Raw genomic sequence first — 27,989 nt, 5'->3', positions numbered from 1 at the left:
ATAACTGCAGACACATCCAGAAACATTTTCAAAACTCAAGTGTATTTTTCAGTCCTGAGGCAATCACTTCAATGTGATTTTCTCTGCTCTCTATAACACAACATTTCTATCTTGATATTTTGCTCAAGTACTGTACATACAGTTTGACTTGGCTTTGAGCTGTCCACTGTTAAGCCTAAGCTCAACAAATTACACGGAGATTTGAAGATCCTTCATAATAATGCTATAGTTAAGATTTTGCTAAAGCAAGTGTTTTTTCTAACTCCTTTAGCTGCATAGTGCCTTGAGTAATCATCATCCGGATTACATCCTGTAGAAAAAAGGGAAATCTGATGATCACTTAACCTGGTTAAACAAGGTACAATCTCACCATTTTGTTAAGTTCAAGAACCTATAGTAGTGGGCTGGGAATGTAGTTTATTGGTGGAGTGTGAGCTTAGCATGCACAAGGCTGTGAGTTGGCACCATACAAAAAGATTCTCCAAATACCAAAACAAAACAAAACAAAAAAAACCAAAAAACAAACTGTCATTACTGGGAACTGTTGAATATTAGGAAAATTAAAAGCTATGTGGTACAGCATAAAAACCAGGTGCCGCAACTGTATAGATACAGATATTTTAAAGTATAATTTGGAAAATTAGTATCACCATAAGCAATGATCAAGATATACCATCTTGGTGACATTTATATTCCAAAATGCCTGCTAAACTTTAAAAAAAAAAAAACTGGTCACTTAATACAAGAGTCTGGGACTGCCCTCACCATGATCCATTCTCACCTCTTCAGTGGCACTTTTGTTTCTTTTGAATTCTTCCCTTGCCCAGTCCTTCAGGTACTTGCGATCAGAATCGTTTGATACTTGCTGAATTGCTCGCAAAATCCTTCTGTAGAGCATGAGAACTTGTTGCCTTCTCATGAACTGTACGTGGGGGGAGAAATGACAATTATGATAGCCAGTTTTACTTTGGCAAACCAGCTGTAACCAGACGATGTCTTTTTAGTTTTCAATTTTTTTAAAAAAATTTTTTCTTGGTTGCAGATGGGCACAATACCTTTATTTTTATGTGGTGCTGAGGATCGAACCCAGTGCCTCACACGTGCTAGGAAAACGTTCTACCACTAAGCCACAGCCACGACCCCAGGTTCTCAATTTTGAAGATGGCAAAGAAAAACTTTTTATTTATTTTATTTTTAAGGAAAACGGCAATAGGTTCACGTGGGTCATTTGTTGACTCTTTTGTAAAACTTAAGAACCTTTAAAAATCAAGAGTTGACCACCTTTCTGGGTATAAAAAGGGTTGCCGGGTACCTACAAACTGTAACAGTAATAGCACTTTTTCTAAATTTAATGCAGTTGTCCAAATTCTCTCGGAAATTTTTTATTTATTTTTTCTCCTCCTTAACCATGGCTCGGTACTACCAACAGAGCGAGTTTTTCTGCGGTCCCTGAAAAGGAAGCGCCTACCCGTTTGCTCCCTCAAACCCTTGGGGAAGCCCCGCCTCCAACCCCTGGGGCCAATGACTGGCGTGCGCGTGCAGCAGCGTCAGAACCCCGCGGAACCGCCCCGGTTGGCCTGAGAGATACTGTAGTCCGGGTGGGGAAAGTAGAAAATCGAGCAGCTCAAACCATTACGTGTGGACCTGGGTAAGAGAGAACATTGGTACCTGCTTTAGCGTCAGCGTTGCTGGAGGCAACCGGGAAGCGGCCATCTCAGAAATAGAACGCGTTCCTCTTGGAGTCTCAGTGCGCAGGACGGAAGTGAGGGAATGGCCAGGAGGCGGAGCGAGCTCCGTTTCCTGGGAGACGCTTGTGGATTTGTATTCCTACCCGAAAGTCAGGCGTTTGGGAGGGAAGCCCAGGAATCTGAAGTTTATTAGGTCTGTAGCCTGGGCTAGGTATTTAACCGGTCTTAGTGGAGTTTGCTCAGCGTTTGAATAGGGTAATAGTGTTTGTATTACAAGGTGGTTGTAATAACGAAATAAGAATGGTAAGGCATTTGGCACCGTATGCATTTAAGAATTTATCAATGGGGGCTGGGGATATAGCGCAGTTGGTACAGTGCTTGCCTTGCATGCACAAGGCCCTGGGTTTGACCCTCAGCAGCAGCAAACTTTTTTCTTCTATTTAAATTTTATTTTTAAGGAAAACGGCAATAAGTTCAGCAACAACGGGCTTCATTAATGGAAGCTAAGGTTTTTGCTTTTCCCTTTGGAAGGTTAGAACATATTTAGTATTTTAGAATGTTACTTATTTAAGCATTTGCATCCTGCAGTTTTTCTCGTTTTCATTTTTTTAAAGTTTTTTCCTGTAGTGGTCTTCATCATGATTATTTGTAACAGTAACAGGAGTTTTAAATGTTTGTCCCATTTGAGACTTTAAGCCGTTTTTTTCCTTTGCCTCCTGTCAATAATGAGGAGGAACTGAATATCCTCCTACACTTCAAACTTTTACTCCTAGTTCTTATCCCCACAACACATCCTTAGTTTGTGGCATTTTTGCCATGTTTTCCAAATAGTGAATTAAAGTACAACCAAAAATAACCAGTTAACCCGTTTACAGAGCACTCGAATGAGTCACCTGTTGGAATCCATGAGTTCCCTTTTCCTAGCTGTGTGGCTATTTCTCCTGGCCTGTTTCCTTTTCTGTGAAGTGTAAAGTGAAATTCAGCATCCACCTCAGAGTTGTATCATATGCAATGTTTTAAGATGCCCTGGCACATACAAGAAGTCTAATCCTTAGCTTAGTTGGCATTGTGAGTGATGCTAATAACCTCATGACCACATTGCAGTGGTATATTTTTCAAATTTTGTCCTAACAGATGAACAGTATAACAAGTTATTACAGATCTGGCTTTTCAAGTACTAGGGCAACTAAATACTCCTAGCCACTTTAGATTATTTTTTTAACTGATTTTTGTGCATGATTTAGGCACATTTATGCTGATTAGGACTTTTATTTTAGTTTTTCATGGTTTATATCCTTAAGCTTTATATCTACACTATATTTCCTTTGAGGCTTGTTTTGTCTCTTCCCATTTGAGACTTTGTAACTATTTTATTTTCTTAATTCTTGCAAGTACCCTACCACTGAGCCACAATCCCAGCCCCACTAAGCTAGAATTTTAACACCACTTATTAAATAATTATCTTTCTGGGGCTTTGTGATGCATTTTTGACCATATTGTACATATTTACAGTCTGAGGATCTGTTTAGGCTGTAGTCTTGGACTAGTATGTTTTTAATTTTTTTTTGTCATGTTTTGTTATGACAGGACACTGTAATAGATTCTTGTAAGAATCTGATTGGTGTTCAGTATGACCTTGACAAATGTTTTCTATAATTTCTCTCCAAATATTCTTTAGGTTCTTGTTTGAATTTTAAAATAGTGTTGCCAGTTAATTAATATGTGAGAACAGACATTTTTACACTCTTCTTTGCTTCCAGAAACATCTTCGAAACAGGTAATACCGTCATAAGCTAGGCACACTGTCTTCAAAGACTTGGAAGTTCATACCATGGAGGTTATCCTTTCTGGAGGAGTTATCTGAGGTAGGTGGTTGTCAGAATGTCAAAGAAGATAAGATTCCAGACAACTCATGGATCGCTGGTAGATTGCAAGACCTTGCATTTTCTGTGACTAGGTCAATGGTAGGGCCGCAGGGATGGAATGAACAGGAGAGTCAGGGAAGAACCTCATAGGTTGTAGTAAGAAACTCCAAGTGTCCTCTTCACAACAGGAAGATCTGAAGGGACTTTTGGGTACAGATTTTAGAAAGATCCTTGGTTGTTGTCAGTGAATGAAGTGAAGCAAACAAAGACAAATTTGAGTTATCATTGAAGTAGTCCAGGTTAGAGGTTAAGAGCTCCATCTGCAGTGAATTGCATGGGGGAGAGAAATAGGATAGTATAAATAATCCAGAAGTTATACTTGGATTTGGATGGAGATAGAAAGGGAAGTAAAGCCCAAGTACAGATCAAACTCCACATTTGTAAACAGTGGCAGCTGGAGCAGTTAACACAGAAGGGGAATTTTTGAACAGATTTGTGATAGAATCATAGTGACATTTTGAACATGTTGCATTTGAAGAGTTTATCACCCAACTAGAGTTCCAGCAGACATCTGAGTAAGTCATGGTGATGATTCCATTCTTGCCTAGTGACATGATAGCTGTCTTGGTTCTTTAACTTGGAATGTACTTACACAATGAAAATGCCTAGTGCTGCATTTCTCAGAATGTACCCCTGTCATTAAGTGAACCACAATGTTAATTAAATATACCAGAGTAGCCTTGTTGGACCCCTGGATAGAAACCTTTGCAGGCCTTTTGCTTAGATAATGGTTGAGCTATAGGAGTGGCAAAGTGTCTTTAGGTTGCATTTGTGTTCTAATTCCTCAAATGTCAGAATTTGCCTTTTTGGTCAAGGAGACCAGGCATTTGGGGATGGAAAGTAGGAGAAGGAAGAGGGAGTAGCAGGGCACAAATAGTAACCCTGTCAGCAGTCATGTGGTAGTTTCATTTGTCACTCCTGTAAGTCCTAATAGTAGCCCAGATTCTCAATGCCTTGCTCATGAATCTATCAGGCTTCTAATCCTGGGTCCACAACCCTTATACCCCGTCAGTTTGCGATATTGCTCTTTCCCCACGTGTTGAAAATAGCATTTTTGGGGACCTGATACCAGAATTCCTTCTGTCCCAGGGCGAAGAGAATCATTTTGAGCACAGCAGTGGGGGAGCTCTATCTTACACCTGCTGATTAAAGGTAAATATAACAGTGCAGCTGTCTTTCTCTATCAGACCCAACTGGGAATATTAAACTTCCTGTCCCATAGAGGGCTTTGGCCAGTGAAGTATGAGTGGAAGAGGTGTGAGGGTCATTATGAAGCAGAATCTTTGAGTCAGTGTATGGTTCTGCCAACTCACCCATAGACATGGGAGTAAAGTTCTGGGATCATGTTAACATGGTATAAATGTGCTCAGCAGACAAGACCAGTCCTCCAGTACGTGTTTTGAATTTGTCTGTCATATTCCACTGATCACAAATTAGGCCAGGGATGATGGTATACATCTGTAGTACCAGTGACTTGGGCAGGAGAATGCCAAGTTCAAGGCCAATCAGCTTAAGTTGCTTCATTTTTAAGACAAGGGTTTCACTAAGAAGGGCTGAGGCTATAGCTAGGTCAGTGATAGAGCATCCTTGGGTTCAATCCACCGGATTGTGTGTGGGGAATCACAACATATCTCAACAATGTTGTATTTTAATAACTTTCAGAATATAAACTGCATAGCTTTTGAGAATAAAAAAATGATATAACTTGATACATGCTTTAGGACATTTGGTTAAACAACAAGCAATCTGTGTTTAATGACCACCACCTATAAGGGTGGCAGACTTCACAGTGTAACTTAAAGACATGGAGAGAGATGATTATGTCATAGCATGTTGCCTACAAAAGAACATTAAATAGAATACAGCTCACAGTTTCAAGTATTCAAACATCACTGCTTTCTGGCCAAAGAAAAACCAATGGTGTATTTTAACGGGGGGGAGAAAGTAGATGTAGCTGCTTAATTCTGTGGACATAGCATTTCTTTTCCAGAATGAGACTGGCTCAGTCTAGCTTGAAAGCAGTGGGAGGAATGATTCTTCTCCTAAACTATTAAGAGAAAAAATAAATTACTATCACAAATAGAACTGTGGCACTGAGAGAATGAAATCAAGGGAAAATTATCTTTGTTATTGCATAGTCTCCCGAAGCAGCAAATGTGAGGACACTGAAAAGCCACTTCATTTTTACTTATATATGTCGATTACTTGGGCTTCCGTAATGTATAGTCTTTCTGAAAACGCATACACTGTGGGCTTCCTACCTTCTGAGTTCTTTGTGCATTTTCTTACCATGTTTATTGTGCGGTCAGGCTCTGCATAAAACTGTGTGCATCTTAAGCACATGACAGCCTTTAGGTTCACCAAGGCAGAACTTAAAGTAGGACCAAAGGGTCCACAGTTCGTTCCTGACAGCATCTCAAGAAATGTTTCTGCAAGGGGAAAACAGGTAGCTGGATCCAGGGAGGGTATGGCCTCCTCAGTTATGAGCCCTGCCGCTTATGTTTGTTCCTTCTCTGTCCCAGGTTTATTAAGAGATTTCATGTTTTTTAGCCATTGGGTGGATTTTAAAAATCAAAACAATGTATTTTAGAGGGATAATTTCAGAAACAGTTATCCAAAAGGGAGCATCAGGTAAGATTTGCAATATTCTGACCATGATTCAAACAGTTTCGAGTTGGACAGCTTTTTCTGTTCTAAGGGTGATCAGAGGCAGTCACCAACTCAAACCACTGTCTGAGGGCATCACTGAGTGTCTCAGGAAGAGCATTCACATCTCGAAGGATGACATAGAATGGGAAAGGGAACTCTTCCATGTAGGATCGGATTTCAGGCATCTCTCCAGGTCCTTTAAATATTGGTACTTTAATGTCCAAGATAGAATCCTGTCAAGACATTTGAAAGGAAAAGTAATAAATCAGCATCTTTGGATAGCTCTTCTGTTGACGATTTTTAGAACTACCCTCAAGGGCAAGATAGATTTCTTTCTGGGAGATTGACACTAAAAAAGGAGGAAGGGGTAAACAAAGTATGCTTTCCTTATAATGATATCTCCATTCTCTACTTGGAATAATTCCCATTAAATCTTTACCAAGGCTTTAATGTGACAGTGTTTACCCTAGGGAAGAGTACACAAAGTTGATCATAGCCCATTATCAAGGCTGAGGTAGCTGTTGTATTCGAGGGCAGTTCTGAACCAGAGGATGGAGTCATATTTAAGATAGTTTTAAAAATACAGGAGAAAATATCTTGAAAGCTACCTCCAAAATGCTACAGTTTTAGACCAAAGAACATATTCATCAACATGTAGATAAGCATACCAGTAATCCCAGCTTTTAGGAAGCCTGAGGCAAATTTGATGACATCTTTAACAACTTAGCAAGAAGGACCAGGTGTTTACAGTTCTGACATTACTCCTCTACATGCAATCTTTTCAGTCATTTCAGGGTGCCCAGTGTTCTCCCTATGGTTCTTTCAGTTCCTATGTAACAGAAACCTGGCTAACTCCAGAGACAAAAGCTGCACTAGATTCTATGTATAACCTTCACTGTCAGGAAGAATAATTTAAAAAACATAAAGGTACACAGAATGCCAGGAATTCTCAATATGTTGGAGTGACCCAAGCCCTATTTCAGATAAAGGAATTCCTTTCAAAGTGTTCTCTCTAAAAAATGAGGCTTTCAGTAGTTACTCACCCGAGAACTGGGATTGTCCAACACAACAAAAATGATAAAGATGTTAGCATTCTGGGCAGCCTGAACTGCTGCCAAGACCCTTTCTTTGCCCTCAAGAAAAAGACCTCGTCCATCAGAGACTATCAGGAGAAGTTGTGCAGTTTCTGTAGAACACGAGAAGAAAGAATAAAAATCATTTTTAACAACTTCCTAGCAAAAGTATTCCATGTACTATTAAAACCAAACATCTGATGAATCCCGAGCACAAATAAAAGGGGCCTTTGATTAAATCATTTACTTAGGAAAGACAAGATATACTGAGCTGCTTTTAGTATGACTAAATTTCCCAGTGGTATGTAAGAGAATGTCAAATTTAGAATATCTCCCATTGTAGAACAACACATTAAAGTCCATGTTAATAAGGATGACAATGCTGAGTAGGCCACTAGAAGAGTGTGCCCAAATAACCTTTAAAAGATGGTGACAAGTACAGTGAGATAAAAACAGAAAAGGCTTTTTGTTAACAAAGAATGCAGCTCACCTGGACTGATGTTTTGTGAGAGTTGCTGAGCAGCTGCAAACATGTTGGCTACAGACTCTAGAAACTAAACCAGACATAAAAGAATCAGCAATTGCCCTGCATGCCCAAGCATCTGGGTTTAAAATCTTAGTGCCTCCAAAAGAAAACTACTTAACCTCCCTTTCATTGTTAGACAACATTGAAGTAATTATCAGATAATGATCCTAGGCCCAAAAGGCAATTAAATTGTCCCTTCTAGCCACCTAAAGATGAACCTTGTGTGGCCTAGCATTACCCGTTCATAGAGGCATTCAAGTATAAGCAAGATGTGCATCACTGGTGAGTCTCTCCACTAGTGTTCTGGGAAGACACCCAAAGGGAAGTCAATAATATGAATGCCCCGCCACAAAAAGAGCCAAACAGAAATATTACCCCTGTGTTTTGTCATTCTGAGCAAATCACTGGCTTTATCTCATTTCTTCTTTAGGCTAAATGAGAGAGTGAATAGGCCTTGACCCAGCGGACAGGGTACGGAATGATAAGTTATTTTTGTAAAATGTTCCAAACTACCCAAAAATGGGGAACTGATAAACCAGTGGTGCTAAACTAATCTTAAGGAACTGAGAAGTCATACCTTGGTTTATGCCAAGGAAGGTTCTAGTCTAGTGGTACAGACTGAAATTTCGGATTATTTTGTATTGTCAATTTTACCTATCCTGAATGCTAATTGGGGGAAGGGAGCTCCTAAAAATTATGCACCTCCAATATCAGCTTAAGAATAACTATGTGAAAGACTTTAGCCACATACCTGAGCAATCTTGGTTTTCTTTTGTTGGAATTTGCATAGCCGTAGAATCTGGGACCCGGAGTAATCACTGAACTGCTCATGGAATGGGTGTAATAGCTTTACTGTCTCTCCAAAACTTGGGGGAGAAAAACCCAGATACAATGGGAGTTATTTTGTCATGTGATCAAAATGACAAGGTTATGAAAAGGGTTTTCCAATGGGATTAAAAGGCAACCTTACCTGCACACAGCAATTTGACCCACTTCCAAAAGGGTCAGAGCACTTCCAATCACAGCCAATGATTCAAATGCAAGCTGTGAAATAAGTAAAGGGCTTAGAATAAGAAATCCTCTAAACTAGTGCCTCTAACCTTTTCTTCCATCAAGATTTCCATGTTTATAACAAAACCTGAGGCTTTGGTGGCCTTAGGCCCTCCTTGGTTCCACAAATGCTGAAACCCAGACTACATTACACTGGTAGAAATGGTCTCTTCTAGATATCATCTAATAAAAGTAATTTTATGAAACATGATCCATAAATTGATTTTTTTTTCCTGCGCGGGGGGTGGGGTGTGTGCTATGGAATCTTTATGGGTAGTAAAATCAGCAGTAAACTAAGTATTCTACATACATTATAACTCTGAAATAGGTACTGTTATATCATATAGACTTAATAGCTTCAGATACTTTTATGTTGTACATAGTCTGGGACAGTAGCTTAATAGTAAATTATTGTATTTTATGGAAAATAAAGTCAAGTTTACTTGCTCTGTAGTCAGACAACAGGGTTAAGAAACAAGGAATCAAAATATTTGAGACATCCTGAAATTTCCCTTCTGAACTCTCAATATAGTCATCACATTCTTTTTGCTATTTGGGTAACCCAATGAATGTGGTTTGGTGTAAAACTGTCATGTATTTCTCTTCCTTACCTGTTTGGTGTGATTATCTACCATACTAGAAGAGTCATCAATAGCTAAACAAATCTGATACTGGCGTTTACTGGGCTTGGTCCTTCGGAGCCAAATCTTGTCTTTTCGAAATTGACTGGCAATGTATGGAATGACCTTCCGCATGTTCAGTCGCTTTCCTGTTCGATAGTCTCCTCTATGAAATTTAGCGGGGCAAAGACTAGTTAACAAGTGCTTATCACTCAGAATTTTCTTTTAAGAACAAAAATTATGTTAATCCCTTAAAACCAATAGTTACCTGGCACAATGAGGCATTACTGTAAATTAAGAACTAATGAACAGTGACTACCAGCCAGGAATGCTGGTCATGTATGTGATAATTAGGTCCTTCTAAAAAAGCTAAGATAGGAAAAAAAAAGTTTATACGGAATACAAAGAAAAAAAAAAAAAGTTTCTTCCTTTTCTTTGGACACATCTAGGTGAATAACAAAACCAAAGGCTCAGCCCGTTTTCCATCCAAAGTAATGGAAAAGAAAAATTGCCTTCATACCAAACATCACAGAAATCCTGTGGCAGAGATCACAAAAGCAAACAGGGTAAGGAGCACCATGCTGGTTCCTATACAGCAAAAGTGGCAGCCTATGATCCAAAACCATAAATGGTTTGGTGCAGAGTGCAGAACTGCTGACACCCTCATCTTTTCAGGCATCAAGAAGATTTGTGAAGACTTACTTCAATTTGGCTGCCTGAGTAGGTTCTAATATGAGACGAAGTTGCTCACATAACTGTTGTGAAAGAGGTGTAGTCAAGATCAGATAATTCTGCCACATCTCAGCTGCAGCCATCTCCTGGGATAATGACAACAAATATAAGTTACCCATTGACTATCAGAGCCAACCAAGTCATAGCATGATGAAGCTAAGTGATGGGAAGGTTCATGCAAGTCGATTCCTAACAGAAGCACTTTAAGGCTTCCCCCAGCCAGTTGTTAATTATAGTTTAAAAATTGTTTCTTTTCCCAGTCACCAAAAATATGACTCAGGTGAGAAGAATGAAACAAGGAATTCATGACCAAATCAATGCCTTATTCATATCTGTAACCCTTTATACAAGGAGGCAGATGTCAATGAGTAATTCTCTTCTAGCAGATCTAGCCACTTATTCATGGGTTCTCAGAGCCATATTCCAAAGTAAAAGTGACAAGTGCAAATCCCTCAGGTAACACACTCAGCAGTGCATTATTTCCTGCACACAAATATGGTATTATGGGGATGTGGCTCAAGCGGTAGCGCGCTCGCCTGGCATGCGTGCGGCCCGGGTTCGATCCTCAGCACCACATACAAAGATGTTGTGCCTGCCGAAAAACTAAAAAATAAATATTAAAAAATTCTCTCTCTCTCTCCACTCTCTTTTTTAAAAAAAAATATGGTATTATGATAATAAATATTAAAATATATACACATACTGAAATTTAGGATACAAAGTTACTAAAAATGATACTCCTGGTTAATACACAGAGCTAGCAATGATCTGGTAGCCTATTCTCAGGATGGCACAGCATAGACTTTTGCCTAGCTTTCAACCACTGTTACATCTACTACAGAGCCATTAATAGAAGTTAAAGGATTCTGTTTTAATAATACTACAGATGTTGTAGCAAAGTTTCAGAAAGCAATGAATAGACCTAGACTTTAGAAATGTAGGCTGAGGCAGAAAGATCGTGCGTTCAAAGCTAGCCTCAGCAATGGTGAGGCACTAAGCAACTCAGTGAGACCCTGTCTCTAAATAAAATACAAAATGGGGATGAGGCTCAGTGGTCGAATGCCCCCGAGTTCAATCCCTGGTACCCCCTACAAAAAAAGTACAAAGAAAATGAAACAAACCCCAGAGGCTTACTTCTCCTGCGTTTCCAGATTCCTGTGGCTCCCATGTTTCTAGTTGTCTTTCCATCTCCTGTCTTAGCTGATTAACATCTTTTATAAGGGGCTAAAAGGAAAAAACAAAGAATAAGAGAAATAGTAAGAACCACCACCTTATCACTGGCTGCCTTCCTCCCTGTTTTAAGAACTCAATGCATACAGTCAAATGCCTGAGACTCAAAACCTAAGCAAACTTAAGGGCACGATGAGAGGATGCTAGATTCTGGAAATGTTCAACATTTGTAAATCCACCACAGCCAAAAAGAAACCAAATACTCTTTAACTCATCAATAATAAAAATGGTCTTTAAGAAATCTGTTATTAAGCCAAACTGTTAGAGTCCTTTGAGTTTTTCCCCCCTTTCTAAATACAGGTGATAAGTTAAACATTCTTGTTACTTAACCATTATGAACTGCTACTTGTCCTGAAGATTCCTTACTCAAAGATGGTAAGTAAAGTGGGAATGTGGAGCCACAACTAAGAACCAGACCCACCATCATGGACAAGTCAGGGCACTGTGACCCTGGGATTAACTGTTGAAACAGTATCGGTTGTTTATTAGGGAACACTCCTCACACTAATAGTATTCCTAAAAAATTTTTTAAGGACATGAACCAGATGTTCCACAAAGCTCGAAAGACAAAGATTTAAATGCAACTTAAAATTATTTTGACAATTACTAAAGCAGCAACTGGTCAGAGTTTTAGTACCTGGAAAATTATATCCGTAAGAAACTGATGGGCTGTATGAATGGTTGAATCTCGGCTTCTCTCTGGTTTCTCGTTCTCTCTCTCCTTGTAGGATCTGTCTATCCTGGAGTCTTGGTGTTCCTCTGTTTTAACAGTTTGAGCGTCTACTTCCATTTCATCAGGGCCTATTTTAATGTAAGGAATCGTTTTATTTATCATATTAGCATAAAGCCTGAGCCTGCTCTGTTACCTATCAATAAATCAAACCTCATTTATTCACTCAACATTTCCAAATATTCTTGCATTTTGAGACAGCCACTGCCAAATTCTTACTAATTTTTCCTCTCCCCACCCTGCTGTTGAAGTCAGCTATTCTTTACAGAGTAAACAGTAGAAACTGTAGTTTACCTTAACAACCTTAAAAAACAAAAAATGATTCTTTAAACCTTGTGTGTTATTAAAAATTGAAGCAAGAGTTGGGGTATAGCTCAATGGTAGACTGCTTGCCTAACACATATGAAGCTCTGTGCTCAATCCAATCAACAAAAACCTAAAACAAAATCATTTTTTCCCCATCTTATAGATGAGGAAATTGAGGCAAAGACAAGACTAAAAATATACCTCAATCCACAGTAAAACTATGGATTTGAATCCAGGCATCTAATTACAAACGCTTGTTTTTCCCACTGTCATATAATGGCAGGGTAGTGTACAGTGTCGAACACCATCAAAAGGCCAGGAATGAAGCATCATAAAAAGCTTTTGAATTTGGCAGCTTCTTTAGAATTTGTATTTATTCCATTGTTGATAAAATTAATGTATGCATCTGTGGTCTTTTTAAAACAAACTATCTGGTAACAAAGCTTGGTTACCTATGAAATGGAAATTGTTACCTTCTCACAGGCATTTTGGTTTCTTTTACTATTTTATGATAATACATACTTCAACATAATTGAAAACATTTCTATAATAATAAACTCAATTATCACAACTGTGTTAAATATACCATTCTCTTTTCCTTTATATATTTTAAAAAGACCAACAGAATTTTGTTAAACTTTGGGGTCTCTTTTTTGGGTGGGGAGAGTGGGCTCTGGGGATTGTAACTCAGGTGCGTTTTACCTTCAGCTACAACCCCTTTTTTCTTTTTTAAGTTTGAATCAATCTCATTAAGTTGTCACGGCTGGCTTTAAATATGTAATCCTCCTGCCTCAGCCCTCCAAGGTGCTGGGATCACAGGTATGCACTACTGCACCTGGGTTGGGGTCTCTTTTGAAAGATGGTATCCTGCTACTCCACCCTTCTACCTTTCTGCCCTAAACAAAATATAGTAAAATAACTATAGGCAAGTCTAGTCCATGGATAAATAACTTGAAACAGAAAAGACGAGCCTAGACTGTAGTCTGAGAGAACTGATTTCTCCAAGTCAGAGAGCTTAGAAAGGGCGTGGTCACCAGCAATTCTCACTAGAAACTGTTGTGGTTCCCGACTTGACTTCCTCTGGCTTCAGCTGTTCCATGTCTGCTGTTTGGAGTTGCTCCTGTTTCTCTGTATCCATGAGGGCATCCTCTATTTCCTCCTCTGGCTGATCTTTGCCAGAGTCTTCTGCAAACTGCTGCTGCTCCTTGCTAGCCACGTCTGCCAATAGCATGCATGTAAACATAGAAAGCTTAGGTTTTTGCATAATGAAGTACAAACAAATAGGCTATGGATTCTATCACTTATAGCTTCCAAAATTCTAATGCTGGTTCTGTCACTGACCAACTATGTGGCTTGGACACTTGTTTTTGCCTAAGATTTATTACTATTGATAGAGCTGCCTGTCGCCTATCTTTCCTACAATTATACATGTGACCACAGCAACAGGGTATCTAACTTGGTTTTGACTACTATCACCAGTAAACAAACCTGAATAAAGTTTGAGCGCATGTTAGGCCAACTAAAGGAAATATACCATTACAAACTTATAGGCCTATAAACTGCAGTTTATTAAGAGTTGGTTAAAAGTATAAAAGGGGGCACAAAGACCAACATGGGAATCTCAGCACTGTAATCTTGGTCACTTCCTTTTAATTCTTTAGTTCAGTGCTCTTGTCTCTCTCTACACAACATCCTAGCTCATAAGATTATTTGAGGAATTCCATGATCATACAGCAGAGGCTCAGAAAACCCTTTTGACACAGACTTCTGAACAGCTTAGCTGGGCCCTCTTGGGCCCAAGTTTTACAATTGTGTTCCCTTCTCCAGGCTGTGACTAGACTAGGGCAGGAATCTATTCTGTCTGCTGTATGCCATCTCTAAGTCATTTACAGTTGTAAATTCACAAAGATCCACAGTGGGGTTTTGCCCTATTAGGGGCAGAGACCTTAATAGGTCTCCCTAATAGGCAGTGTCTCACTGCCCAAGGTATGGGAGGAACCTGCCTAAATTGCAGCATATGGTAGGAACTGGACCAAATATATAGTTTTCAATAATCATTCTTCTTTCTGTTCAAGTAAATAAAAGTGTAGACAGAGTAAAAAGTTATCTACCACAGTCATTTTTGCACTACCCTCATGGGCAGGTATTATCCATACTAGTTTATTTATCAGGGATACAACAATGAAAAGTCACCAAGACATCAGAATGACAGATATTCTCTGCTGAAATCTCTCTGCTGTCCTTTTCACTTCATAGAGAAAACACATAAGTTCATAATTTATTTATGAACACACACCCCAAAATTTCCAGAACTAAGAAACCCTGAAATCAGTGTAGATAAGAATGTGACTGTAAGTGTAGTTGGAAGGCTTTCATTACACCTAGAAACCTTGATCATTATAACACCTTGGTACCAAAACCAAATTATTTCTATATTAGAGAAAATCTTGTTCTGTATTTATTAGAACTTGTTTAAAAAGTTATTTCTTCTCCTTCTTTGTTTGTTTGGCAGAAACACAGTCAGAGAGAGCTCAGAGAAAAAGGATAAATCCTTCCTTTACCGTACCATACGTCTGTGCATCATATGTGTCATGTCCTTGTTTAATGTGCTCATATGCGTCTGCGTCTTCTGCATGGGGCTGAGGTTGGGGCTGGGCTGCCTCCTGTTCAGCCTGGCTGTCGTTATCCACGGTTCTCAGCCTTTTATGCACATGCTCATTGTGATCACCCATGGAACGTTCGTTGTCAGCCTGCCCAGGTTTCCTCTTAAAACTCTGTGGGAAGAGAAAATTCATCAGAACATTGTCTGTTGACAAAAAGACTCAAAATAACCATAATGTCCATCCATAGGTAAATTAGGTATAACCATAACAGCAATGGGATTCAATTTATGTATTAAAAAGAACAGGATTGCTATATACTCATACAGTACTCTCTATCTGAAAAAAAAAAAAATCAAGGAAGCAAAGAAACATGTACATATATGTTACATGTGAAGGTATTTCTTGAAAACAGCCAACTGGTTGCATTAATTTGCTCTGGGAAGGGTCCCTTGGGGACAGGATAGCATGTAGATTTTTTTTAAGGGACTAGTTTTGATATAATAATTTCACAGACATAAATTTTACCCCATTTAGAAAAAATGCAAAAAAACTATGGAGAGTGAAATGAAGTGGGGCTGGTTGGTTCTGGAAAGTAGCACACAGCACTGAGCTTAGGCGGATTAGTATCAATGGACTAGGAGTGCAAGAAAGGAACCCCAGTGATGATATCCCACTGAGAAAACCCCACAGTCCTGGTGTGCTCACCTAGACTACCATCATGTCTGGTTGGAAAGTAGAGACTGGGGAAGGTGGCTTTTTTTAAAAAAAAATGATTGCATTTAGAGCATCTTTTTCTGTATAAAGACTTAACCCAAATTTAGTTAAAGGCAGACAGAGACCTGTGTGTTTTTCCTGGTATGTTTCTGGGAGGCCAGCCGGGCAAGGAAGTTGGATTCATGACCTTGTGCCTGGTTTGCATCTGCGGCTCCATTCCCATGTTCCTAGAAAATCCACAGAAGAATGAGATGGAAGAAATTATTATGAGCACTGGTTACCATGTTGCACTGAGCACAATTCTCTTACCATGATGCTCCTTTGTCAGCTTGTCACCTGTGCCTACCTGGCTGCTCCAGAACTCACCCATAACTAAGGCCCAGGCTGTGGGTAGAAACAAGAGTGTTGAGACCAGAGCTATGTTACCCTCTTAGGTTCCTTTGCTTCTCAAGGCTGATTAGTTCCTTGTGTACAGGAAGAACACAAGCAAAATGTCTTACTCCTAGGCAGGACAGATTAGGCCTCAGTTAGAAACCAGGCTTCATCACCCACCAGCTATGCACCATTGAGGTTATTAATTAACTTCAGAGGCTGATTTTCCTCAAATATAAAATGTAGAAAATGGAACATCATCATCTATCTCACAGGGCTATTAAGAGGACTTGCTGAAATATTGAAAATGCTTACCATCTAATGGGTGATTAATGAATAATGGTAGGTAGATGTAAAAAGTAAAAATTGCTGCTGTTATTGGTGAGAAAACTGGGGCTCAATGAGGCTAACAAATAAGTCCTTTGATGTTTAATATCCTTTCCATAGTGGGCCAGCAGAATGAACTGTGGCCATATTAGAACATATCACCACCAGGCAAGGAATGAAGAAGTGCTTTGCTTTTTAAACTGAAATGTTTAGAAGCTGAATGAACAGCAAGAAAAAATACCATTAGAGGCAATATTAAGGAATAATTTCAACCTTTCCTTCCCTGGGAGCTTTCTGAAAAACAAAATGAACCTGATCTTAATGAGATATATCATTTAATCACAGCCTATAGCAAATATTCTGAGTTTTTTCCTGACAGACATTTATAAAAATAGGTATACAGTCATTTTCTCCAAGAATAGGAAATGATCTTTTAGATGTCAGCAAAATAAAACAACAGAAAACCATACATAAACCAACTACTGCTACTGATCCCTAATTTCAGAGAGGGGAGGAAACTGGATAAAGCAGAAAAGCCCCTTACCTCTTTCCCCTGCTCCTTTTCAGGTGCAACCCCAGCCAGCTCCACGGCCTGTGCACTCTGTATGTTCTCCATAGCAGTCTGCCCACAGGAAGTATGCTCTTTCCTCTCCATTGCCTCTGGCAACTGCTCCTCTGTGTCAGATTTCTCCTCCTCTTCCGAATTCTGCAGAGAAATCAAACACAGTATTAAATGTGCTGGGAGAACGTGAGGTAGAAGCCTGTGCAGCAAGCAGGCTCCCCACTACTTGCTGTGGAGAGAGACTAAAAAGAGGGGAATGATCAGAGAGTTTTTCAAACAGAAGTTTAAAAATCCTTGGCAGTACCACCTGCTAATGAAGAAGTATCCTAAGAGAGATGCTTGTGGGAAAATAAAGTGTTTTCTCCTCCTCATTATTATTACTTCTTACATAAGAAAATGCACACAACCCATAATACCTGAGGCTGGAGACCTTGGTCAACAGGGCTGCCATTATCTCCACCTTCCTCAGTGGCTTCCCTGTCTTCTTCCTCCAGAGGTGGCTGAGGCTGCTCCTCTGAGTTTTCTTCAGGATGTTCGGCAGCACCTCTGTCTTGGTCATCAGCTTCTGTATCCATCTCCTCCTCCTCTCCCACCTTGTCATCTTCACTGGGGCCTTCCTCAGGCTTGGGTTGATTTTCATCATCATTCTGGTCGGTCTCAGTGTCTTCATTCATCTCTTCAGCTTCATGACCTGCTTCTTCCATATCCATAGGTTTTTCTTTGATCTCCAAAGGATTCTCTTCTAAAGAGATTAAAAAAAATTAACAGAATTGTGATAACTTATGATTTCTCAATTTGGGAGGTAGTTCTGCAAATGTTTTATCATTATTCTCAAAGATTCGCAAGCTATGGCCCATTGCCAAATTTGGCCTCTACATGTTTGTTTCTGCTTTTTGAGGTACTGGGGATTGAACCTAAAGGCCCTCTACTACTGAGCAACACCCTCAGATGTTTGAGACAGGGTGTTGCTAAGTTGCTGAGGCTGGCCTCAAACTTGTGACCTTCTGCCTCAGCCTCCTGAGTCATGTGGGATTATAAGTGTGCACCACCATACCTAGCTCTGACATTTCTGTCAGTCAAGTTTTGCTGAAACATAGCCATATCCATTTTCTTATATATATATGTTTGCTCCATTCACTGTGTGCTGCCTATGACTGCTTTTATAATGCAGTAGTGAGTATTTTCAACAGAGTGCTTATCTGAAAGTTTACAGAATAAGTTTCTATACTATATGCTCATATCACATACAATGGTTTTGATGGTGCTTTTCATTAAAAATAATCAATCCACTTAAAACAAACAAATAATCAATCAAAAAGAACCCTATAAAATCAAAACCCATAAACTGATAAAACCCCAAATAGGAAAATTTTAACCCAAACACATAAAATTACAGCTTGATGCTTAATTATCATTGTGGATAATTGGTGGATGTCATTCTTTCACACACAGAATATACAACTTACCTTCAAATGGAAATAATTTTATTTGACAGCTTTTACTAAAAGAGCTTTTGTATGTTTTGGATACTTTATCAGTTATTTTATTTAGTAAATAACTTTTAAAGATAATTGCTCCCTAGTTCATAAACAATAGCCCAAATGAGCTTGTATATTTTAAGCTTATTACACTCTTAGTGGATTTTAATATTTATTTAATGCTTGCTTGGTTTTTGACTCCTGGATTGAAGTCAGATTCCAAAATTAAATTTTTACATAATGGTACCTCTTATTCATTCTTTTCTAACTAGCAATTTTTGTTCCGATATGATACACACACACATGCTAATTTTTTTTCCTAAGTACATAACTCATTCAAAGAGTGGAAGCTAACTTGCATCTTTCTGTCTGGCTAATTAGAATGAATAGGGACCCTCTATTATGGGGGTACCTCCTACAAAGTACTTTTAACTAATACCAGTCAGTACACCCTAGAGGAGGTAGTAAGGTTAAAAAAATTGGCAAGGGAGACACTAGATTACTGTCATGTGATTTTCTTTAGATTATTTAGTCTTATTCCATATTATAATGACCTCATATTTTAGAATAAACACATGACAGTCAATAACACCATCATATCCCTCAAAGAACTATAACTGGGCTACATGAGAGGTCTGGGTATAACGAGACTGCAGAATGTTTACATTCACTCACAAGATGGCAACATGGTAATGTCTTTGGAGAGAGAGTAATGTGTGTGGCAAAGCACCCCCAGGGTGCAGTATTACCAAAATAAGACAAGAAATAATAGCAGCAAAATCTGTTGGTTTATGAACTGTAGGTCTACTCACATGAGAAATACTACAAAGAAAAAAGTCAATAATTTTCTCAAATTGGGATTGAGCTGATCAAACAATACTTATCAACAGGCTGTGACACTTGGCTAGCTCTCTGAAATCAGTTATTGTTGTCAATGACAATGACTTCCAATTGGCTTTGCAGGAAAGACACACCTTCCGCTTCCTCATTGTCTGTGTCTTCACTACCATTCTTGTCTTCACTATCAAGATTCAAGTCATCTGGAAGATCCAGAGCCTCAGGTTCTGGCAACTTTTCCTGATTGCCATGGTAAGGGTCCACTTCATTTTCATCATATTCTCTCTTTGAGCAATAAAAAGAACAAGGAGAAAAAAGGACTAAAAAAAAGTGATGCACATAAAATTAGCTCTATTTATACTACACCATGAGAATAATACAATGTCTTTCCTTCCCTGTAATTATTAGCATACTTTAGTATTTTAATATTTTTAGACCATTCATGTTAGAATTTAAAATTTCACCTTCTGTTAGTATCTCTAAGAATAATAGGCCCTGTGTTACTCAATCTCAAAACAGAAACTTGTGAGAAGAAATAATAAAAGAATTACAGGTTTTAGCTTCCAAACTACAGCATGAACCCAAACAGCATATAGACGGCCTTGTCAGTAACCAACTATTAGTATTTTGTGTCCTGCTAAGAGCCTTTGTTGTACATTTCTTTAATGCAGCAAGGGGAGAGCAATTAACGAATAGGAAAAACTGTCATAAAATACTCCCAAGAACATTGTAGTGCTCTGAGGGGCCTTGGTCTTAAAGTCAGGGGAACAGAGCAATTTCAAATCCTTTTTACCTCATCTATTTGTTCATTAATTTTATCTTGGCCTTGTCCCTCCTCATTGGATTCTTCCTTTTCTTCTTTCTTATTTTTCTGTTTTTTATCTTTGTTCAAATTCCCAGCATCCAAGTTGTCATCTTTAGCAACAAGTTCAGAGTCTTCCTAAATATCAAAAGAAGAAAAAAACTAAAATCATCATACTAAATCCAAGAAACTGCTTTTACATGGTTGAATTCTCCCCAATGTAGCCCTTAGATATGACTAATTTCCACCCCACAGATCATAATCTGGAGAAGAATCCAATCTTTCCAGACAGCACCAAGAATACTAGTGTGTCAATGGTGGGTATAATAATTAGATGCACCACACTCTGCACTACGGTGTTATATGCAGCCCTGTAATTCCCCTAAACTGGGAGCTGGAGAAATTCAGTGGTAGATAGGAGAATCAGGTTAGAGGATCTGCACCGATCTTCTTTATTTCCCTCCTCCATAACACAAGATGACTTGGGTCAAGCTCTAAATACAATATGTTAAGAGGAAAAAAAGTAAAAGAGGATGGAAGAAAGAGAAAATGAAAAGAAAAAGCACAAAGTGGCAGGTGTTGGGAAGAACACCTTTTCTTAGCCTAAGGACTTTGGGATACAGGAATCTTGATTACCTCATCCATTCCTGGTCCTGTTTCTTCAGTTTTATTGTCTGCTTCCTCATCTTCCTCCTCATCATCACCCCAAAGCCTCTCATCAAGTTTGTCAGCTTCCTCACCATTGAGATCGCCCATCTGTTTATCCAGGTCTCCGCCCTCACTATCTGACTTTTCATCATCCTCTTCTGAAAGGGAAGGCACTGAGCTTAGTTAGGCAGATCTCTAACGTGGTTCTATGTGTGTAAGAGCATAGGACCACTTCTGGGCAATGGTCCCGTGTGGGACTTAACTTCCTGTTCCTCCAGAATATTCTACTTCAAATCTACTCAAGTAGTTTATTTTGCAAACTGTGTGGAGAAATAATGTATAAATAATAGTAAAAGTGGTGGAATTAATGTCTGGTTCTGGTGTGGGGACATATAACTTTAATGGGCTTTAGTTTCCTATCTTTGAAATAATGATTTCCAAGGATCCTCTCCCATCTCCAATATACTGTACTTCTATGATTTTGTCCAACATCAAAAATCAGGCCTAGATCAGTTAATTAAAATGTTCTTGCCTCTTTTGTCTTTACTCAAGGTCTGCTTTGCCAACAATTATACAATTGCCTGCTCCACAGGCAAGCATACACTTCTACTCTAAGGTCAACATTCATTTTTATAAGATCTTTATTTAGAATAAGATAATTACATATCAAATTAACTTTAGATGAAAATTTAGGGTAAGAAATGAATTGTGTAAACACATGGCAGATGATAAGAACTCATTCTCAATTTTTAATGACAAGGGAAATGTTCATAAATGTTTTAAAAAGGCTATAGATCTGTAAATGCTCTTGTGTGTGCATAGATATGCCATAAATGGAAAGAAATACACCAAAATTTATTAAATGGCTTGGGTAGTGGGCCTAAGGGGTATTTTTTCTTTCCTAAAGTTTCATTCCATCAAACTACTTTATTTTTTTTTTTTTTTAAACTAGGGGGAAAAGGTTCTTTTTTTTTTTAGTAAACTATCCAGAATAATTTGCGTTAACTGCCAAGTTGTTGAGAGGCATCTCCTTAGTCTCTTGGGTTTCCCTCTAGGGAAGTACTGAGCACATGAGGCAGGCAGGATCTTAGTTTACTCAAGAGATGAAGGATCTGCTAATTTGATGGCACATGCAGGTGCTGAGGTTTTCATCTGTAGTTATACAGAATAACAAACTTGTCTCAAACAATTATAATAGGCATCTTACTGAGAACCTGTATTCCTGGATAAAATTGTTTTCAAAAACAAGAATGCAGTGACAGTTCATTTCAAACCTTGTTCTTCAAGCTCTCCATCATGTATTTTCCCCTCAAAGTCTTCTGACATTTCAATGGCATTATCCTCGCCCTTAATATCAGATTTTGAGTTGGGATCTTCTTTATCATTTTCTTGACCATTCTGAAATGAATCTTCCACCTGTATCAAAAAGTATTATAGATGGGCTGGGGTTGTGGCTCAGTGGCAGAGCACTTGCCTTGCACATGTGAGGCAATGGGTTTGCGATCCTTAGCACCACATAAAAATATTGTGTCCATGCACAATTATAAAAAAGTTTTAAAAAAGTATTATAGAAACTGTAAATGAATGTCATAACTTTACTAATGTAAAGTTTATATTCTTTAGTTCTAGAATATAAATGCCCAGGTTAATGGTGTACTCTTATCTCTGGGGAGAGAGAAGGAAGGAAAAAAAAAAAACTTGAGAGGTAGACACATGCAATAATTTGTAAGTTTTATATTTCTTAAAAAAAAAAAAAAAGATATTTTAGAGGAGTACTGGTGATTAAACCCAGGGCTCCACACGAGAGGCAAGTGCTCTATCATGAACTACATCTAACTAAAATAATTCCTATTGCTGCATTATAATTCTACATATTAGTGGGATTCATTGATATACATACAGATAACATAATTTTGTACCCAGTACCTTCCCTTTACTTTCCTTCCTCTCTCCCTATTTGTTTTTCATTTCTGAAGTTAATTTTCAATTTATTGCTTGTGATCAGAAAATGTCGAATTGTTCAGATTTTCTTTTGTAAGATTCAAAAGTATTATTTATCTAAATCTTTTATATTTGTCATCTGATCTCTGAAAGAGTGCCCCAATGTGAATATAATTTCATTCACTTTTCATTAATTTACATATTCCTATGTAATTTAAGATTTTGAACAAAAAGATTTATGATTGTTATCTCTTTCACTAGTAGGTTGATATTTAATTGTCCCTTTTTGAAATGCAAAAGTAATCTCAATTCTAAACATGTCTTTAAGACATGAGAATCCTTAAAAGTACAACTACCAAAAAAATACTCTGTAGAAATCATTAGCAAATCTACTCCACTTAAAATAAAATTGTAAAAAGTCATTCCCTTCAGAGTTATAGCTATCACCAATGACTGAATTGCAAAAGTGCTTTCTGTAACTTTCAGGTTTTTAATTTATACCTATCACCTGAGTGCCAATATCCACAAGTATCAGTCTGAAAACCTATAACTTAGTAAAAATCATTATATATGTATGACTTGAGAGAGGAAGTCACCTTCTGTAATCTGTCCACATATTTCATGCATGAGAATACGTACCTGTTCCTCATTTTCTATCTGGTCACTCACATCCTTCATGCCTTCACCTTCTCCAATTCCACCTCCCTCATAGTCATGGAATTTAGCTGTTCCTTCTCCTGCTGGATCTTCCATAAATTCTGCAGGCAGGCAAAATCCCTTAGGAAAAAATAGAGTGAATAGTTAGGCACAAAAACAATTTAAGAGTGTTTCTAGTCCTGCCAAAGGAAAAAAAAATTAAATGTTTAATTCTTTTTCTAGCTCAGTTATCCTAAACTGGATGGAAGTATAGTAGACCTTTCTTATACTTTCTCCCCTGGTGATAATAGTTACTATGTAATTTCAGTTTGACATCAGATTTAATATACAAGACTTTGACTTTGTACAGGCCTTTGGCATGTGATAATATGTTACTTTGCCAAAACAAAATTTTGAATGAAACATACTAGGAACATATTATTTAGAAGCAAGTCACTGAGCCAGCACAGACAGGGATCTGGAAAGAACAACACAGTCAGGTTCGGTAACAGTCTTGAAGAGTCAACAAAACTGTTTCATATCCAAAAATAGCTTGAAAAACTATCAGCCTGTGGGAGAGAAGTAAAACGGAAAAGTAGTAATGGCTCTGACATTTTAATTTTTTAAGAGAAAATACATGCTATCAAGATATTTATAAGTCTGAGGATGAAAATGTACTAAAAAGTAAACTGCCAACTAGTAGTGAATTAAGATCTAAGACCAATGAATGAACCCTGATTTTTGACTTGGTTATGCAAAAATGGCTTTCTGTGTACCTAAATCTACTACTTTAGCATTAACCTACTTTCAAGTTCCCTCAGCATTACTCACAGAGGATCTGAATACAATTTGGACATTAAAAGAAAAGGCTAACTCATGTCTCAGAAAATTAATAAGAAAATACATTTTTATTAACTTATTTAAGTTTCCCATTGAGCTAAGTTGTTTTGAAAGAGTTATGTTCAAATCCTTCTGAGGGCATACATCAATATAGTAGCTCTATCTGGGACAGCCCCTGGGCTTCTGACATGTTGGTGGCATCAGAATTTTCCCAAGCCCAGGGCCCTACCCCAAAGTACATAGGTCCGTCATGCCAGTCATTCTAGAGTCTGTCAGATAAGAGCAACAGTATAAATGGACAAATGTAGCTGATCCTGTCTCAAAGCACCCTTCCTACACCTACTATCCTGCCACTATTTTTTTCTTCTTCTTTTCTTTTTGGTTACTGAGGGTTGGACCCAGGGACACTCTGACACTGAGCTATATTCCCAGTCCTTTTTATTTTTTATTTTGAGATAGGGTCTCACCACGTTGCTGAGGCTGATCTTGAACTGGCCATCCTCCTGTCACAAACTCTTTATTAGGTTGCTAGGATTATAGGAGTGCACCTTCACACACTGATTACTACTATCTTTTGCAGTGTTTTCTTCAAGAAGTGATGCAATGTAAGATTGGAGGGACAAACTTGAGGTTCAATAAATAACCTATCACTTCAAAGATAAACAATATGAGGCACTGGCTTGCCTCCTACTTTTCAACTCTTTCCAGTATTTCAGAGACAAAGAATTTTTCAGTGTTTATAAAAGTCCAAACCCCATCCTCAGTTGTAAATTTATATCTTCTTCAAGTAAATTGTATTATACTTAGATTTGAAGAAAATCTCAGAATACTAAAGAGGAAACAAAACAAAACTCACTGGAAGGTGGTTCTCATAAAAAAATGCTTCCAAGTAAAGGAAAGCTGGAAATGGTGGGCACATGCCTATAATCCCAGTGACTGGGGAGGCTGAGGCAAGTTCAAAGCCATCCTCAGCAATTTAGCAAAGCCCTAAGTAACTTAGCGAGAGCCTGTCTCAAAATAAAAAGGGCTAGGGATGTAACTCAGTGGTTGAGCACCCCCGAGTTCATCCCCCAGTAACACCTCCCACTTCCTCCACCAAAACAAAAAGCGTATAAGTGTAGGCAAATATCACTTCACAAAGGAAGGAAATTATGGGGGTAAGTGACAAACTTAAGAGTCCCCAAACTGAACATTCATGACTACACCTTCTATAGCAATGCTGTGTCTATTGGATTTCACTGTCTTCTGCCCATGAATTTGAAAGGCAGAATCTATAATCTCTACAACATTGGTGCTCTTCATAGTCCTGGCTATGTAGTTGAATAAATGAGGTACTTCCTTATAAAAAGAAAAAAACCCTCCTCCTAATACCAAGAGCCCCTTTATCATCTATCTAGTCTAAAGCAAACCTAATAGTCTTAAGGATCCATCCCACAGGTGTTGTAGGTTAAGAGTTGCCTGAAGGCTTCAAATTGGGGCCCAGGAGGGAAGGCTGTGTTAATAGATAGCAGCAGGTTTTAGATAACCTGTGGAGTTGAGGGAATTCATCAGTGGAGGTTTGTAAGTTCCAAGATCTTAGTGGAAACAGGTTTAGTAAACAGGTGCCAGACAAAGGCCTACACTCTGCAGGAAGAGTAAATCAGCTCCTGCTATTTGTGTTGGTTCAAAATAAAAGCCTATCAAACCAAACACTCTGAAGGATACAGAATATTTGGGTCCCTGCTGCTCCATGGTGTTCCATGTGAATAGTCCTTACCTTCTGGGCGAGCTCCGTAAAGATCTGGGCAAGCACAGAGAGCAGTTTTGCAGTACTCCGGTGAGTTGCCAGAGACATGGTCAAGAAGAAGAGCACAAGGTCTGAGAAGCTGTACAGCATGGGCACTAGGCGCACCAACAAGCCACAGGCCTGGTTGAAGACCTGGTGACAAAGAGAAACCAAAAGGCCTGCTTACACTGCTATTCCTTTGGGGAGATAAAAACTTTCTAGATCTAGATAGGAACAATGGTTTTATGGCTTTGTGAATGTGCTACATGTCACTGCTGGTGAGTCACACATGATTGCATACCTCCCACTCATAGCTCACTGAAATTTCTTCCTTGTTCACATAAACTCTCAAAAAGTATCCTTCAAATTCTCAGTTACTGCAATGTCATTTACTTAAAAGTTTTTTAAAATAAATTTTTATAAATAAATTCTACGAGGAAATCAAATTTGACACTAGAGGCAATACTGCAGAATAACTTACAATGTCCTACAATATAAGCTGCTTCTCTAGACTTATTACAGAGACGACAACTTCTCTGCTGGCTTTTTGTGAAGGGAATGGTGTTTGCAGAAGATGGCTGTTAAATCTCACTGATGGTGGCAACATCCACCATTAGCAACAGATACCTAGGAGTACATGATTTGGATATGAAAGAATCTTGATCAATATTCTGGATTGTTAATTTCTGTACCCATGCATCTCACAATTGTAGCCCTTAGCAAGCAAATCCTAAGTTGTTATCAAAGCTTGTCAATGATATTTACATTTAAAATTATTCCAAATTCTTAGTGGTTTTGGCACTGAGTCCTGCTTTGGGCCTCCCTCCACTTTTCCTTTGCTCAGCCCATTCTGAAGAGCAAGAAATATGTAAAGAAGCTGGTTACCGTGTGCTTTGATGTGGTTCCATCCTCACTGTATGATTTTAGCCTCTCCAATAGCTCAGAGATGGCAGAAATTATTTTCTGTACATGTAAAGTGCTCACACTGGCCCAGAAGTCATCTTCTAAGAGTTTTGTTAGATGTCCTGGGTGTAGTCTCTCAAAGCTTGCTCCCTCTTTCGTTCAGAGAAAATAACATGGCAAACAACAGAAAAGCAAATGCTTTTATCTCTATTCATAGACAGTCATCTATTTCTAATATTTATTCTTAACTATTTAGCCATACAGAATTACATTAAATACAAAAACTGAACCAATTATAAAAACTAATTTTCGCCTGACTTCAGACATACCATCCTCTTCCTGTGGTCTTTTATGGTCAAGACTTTCCTCTGCATTTTCACTGTTTTTTTCTGCTAAGTTCTGGGTGGCACAAAGGATGGCCCGAATGGCAGTTTCCATTTGTTCTGCAAAATCTTCAGTGAAGCTTTCATCCAACATTGGGTGTCCTAGTAAGTAAGTAGCACAATGCAAAACAAAAACCACCAATGGACTAGCTTTGACACCTCTGAAAATCATCAACAATACTTTTATTATTTAACAAATGGCCATTTTGAGCACTTTCTATTTGGTGTACCACCATCGTGTCAAGCTGTGCTGGATGCAAGGTTTACAGCAAGACACATTCCTTGCCTAGACAAACCTACAAATTTATCATCTGATATTAAAATGATTTTGCCAAAAATGCTATAAATATGAAAGTAGCAGTTAAGATGGTGAGTATAAACACCAACTTTATTCGCAAGCTTTTCAACCTTAGAGAGAACTGTGACGGTCAGCATGTGCTGCCTTTCTACCTGTGTGCATCAAAGCATGCAACAGGATACCACCTGAAGACAAGGCATTCAAACAAGCGAGACAAAAAAGATTGAGAGCCGATTCTAACCATACTTCCTATCTTAGGACCCCAGACACATACATTTAGAACAAAACATAACCCAGACTTAAATCTACAAGACATCATTCTATGTTGAATTTTCACTTCTTCCTTTCTGA

The 27,989-nt window shown here is 38.4% G+C and overlaps 2 protein-coding genes across 2 annotated transcripts in view; both read right to left on the bottom strand.

The window, feature by feature from the left end:
• Positions 1–54: 54 nt before the first annotated feature.
• Positions 55–1,748, bottom strand: Lyrm2 (LYR motif containing 2). Its single transcript, XM_076859919.2, has 3 exons — positions 1,669–1,748; positions 782–922; positions 55–310 (listed from the first exon to the last, which is right to left on the bottom strand). The coding sequence occupies exons 1-3, from the start codon at positions 1,711–1,713 to the stop codon at positions 230–232; spliced, it is 267 nt and encodes an 88-aa protein (XP_076716034.1). The 5' UTR covers positions 1,714–1,748; the 3' UTR covers positions 55–229.
• A 3,497-nt stretch (positions 1,749–5,245) lies between these two features.
• The window catches only part of Mdn1 (midasin AAA ATPase 1), a 152,823-nt gene continuing 130,079 nt past the window's right edge, over positions 5,246–27,989 (bottom strand). The window contains exons 81-102 of the mRNA XM_076858429.2: positions 27,287–27,442; positions 26,940–27,109; positions 26,046–26,207; positions 23,453–23,590; positions 22,147–22,288; positions 20,861–21,030; positions 20,216–20,362; positions 19,560–19,707; positions 17,524–17,849; positions 17,090–17,251; positions 15,972–16,073; positions 15,096–15,303; positions 13,577–13,747; positions 12,131–12,294; positions 11,398–11,487; positions 10,234–10,349; positions 9,523–9,697; positions 8,832–8,905; positions 8,613–8,727; positions 7,826–7,889; positions 7,306–7,448; positions 5,246–6,495 (exon numbers count right to left, since the gene is read on the bottom strand). Of these exons, the coding sequence (XP_076714544.2) occupies positions 6,307–6,495; positions 7,306–7,448; positions 7,826–7,889; positions 8,613–8,727; positions 8,832–8,905; positions 9,523–9,697; positions 10,234–10,349; positions 11,398–11,487; positions 12,131–12,294; positions 13,577–13,747; positions 15,096–15,303; positions 15,972–16,073; positions 17,090–17,251; positions 17,524–17,849; positions 19,560–19,707; positions 20,216–20,362; positions 20,861–21,030; positions 22,147–22,288; positions 23,453–23,590; positions 26,046–26,207; positions 26,940–27,109; positions 27,287–27,442 (3,332 nt within the window). The 3' untranslated portion in view covers positions 5,246–6,306. The remainder of the gene's footprint in view (positions 6,496–7,305; positions 7,449–7,825; positions 7,890–8,612; positions 8,728–8,831; positions 8,906–9,522; positions 9,698–10,233; positions 10,350–11,397; positions 11,488–12,130; positions 12,295–13,576; positions 13,748–15,095; positions 15,304–15,971; positions 16,074–17,089; positions 17,252–17,523; positions 17,850–19,559; positions 19,708–20,215; positions 20,363–20,860; positions 21,031–22,146; positions 22,289–23,452; positions 23,591–26,045; positions 26,208–26,939; positions 27,110–27,286; positions 27,443–27,989) is intronic.

Source organism: Callospermophilus lateralis, chromosome 6 (genome assembly GCF_048772815.1).
Source record: "Callospermophilus lateralis isolate mCalLat2 chromosome 6, mCalLat2.hap1, whole genome shotgun sequence".
Classification (NCBI taxonomy): Eukaryota; Metazoa; Chordata; class Mammalia; order Rodentia; family Sciuridae; genus Callospermophilus; species Callospermophilus lateralis.
This window is presented reverse-complemented; position numbering and strand designations above follow the sequence as displayed.

What these genes read in the sequence shown, in the direction of transcription:
- Lyrm2 (XM_076859919.2), bottom strand. Translation starts at nt 1,713, where the DNA reads ATGGCCGCTTCCCGGTTGCCTCCAGCAACGCTGACGCTAAAGCAG. An exon ending in CAACGCTGACGCTAAAGCAG is followed by an intron (nt 923 to 1,668) that starts GTACCAATGTTC and finishes CCCCACGTACAG; the next exon opens with TTCATGAGAAGGCAACAAGT. An exon ending in ACAAAAGTGCCACTGAAGAG is followed by an intron (nt 311 to 781) that starts GTGAGAATGGAT and finishes TTTTTTCTACAG; the next exon opens with GATGTAATCCGGATGATGAT.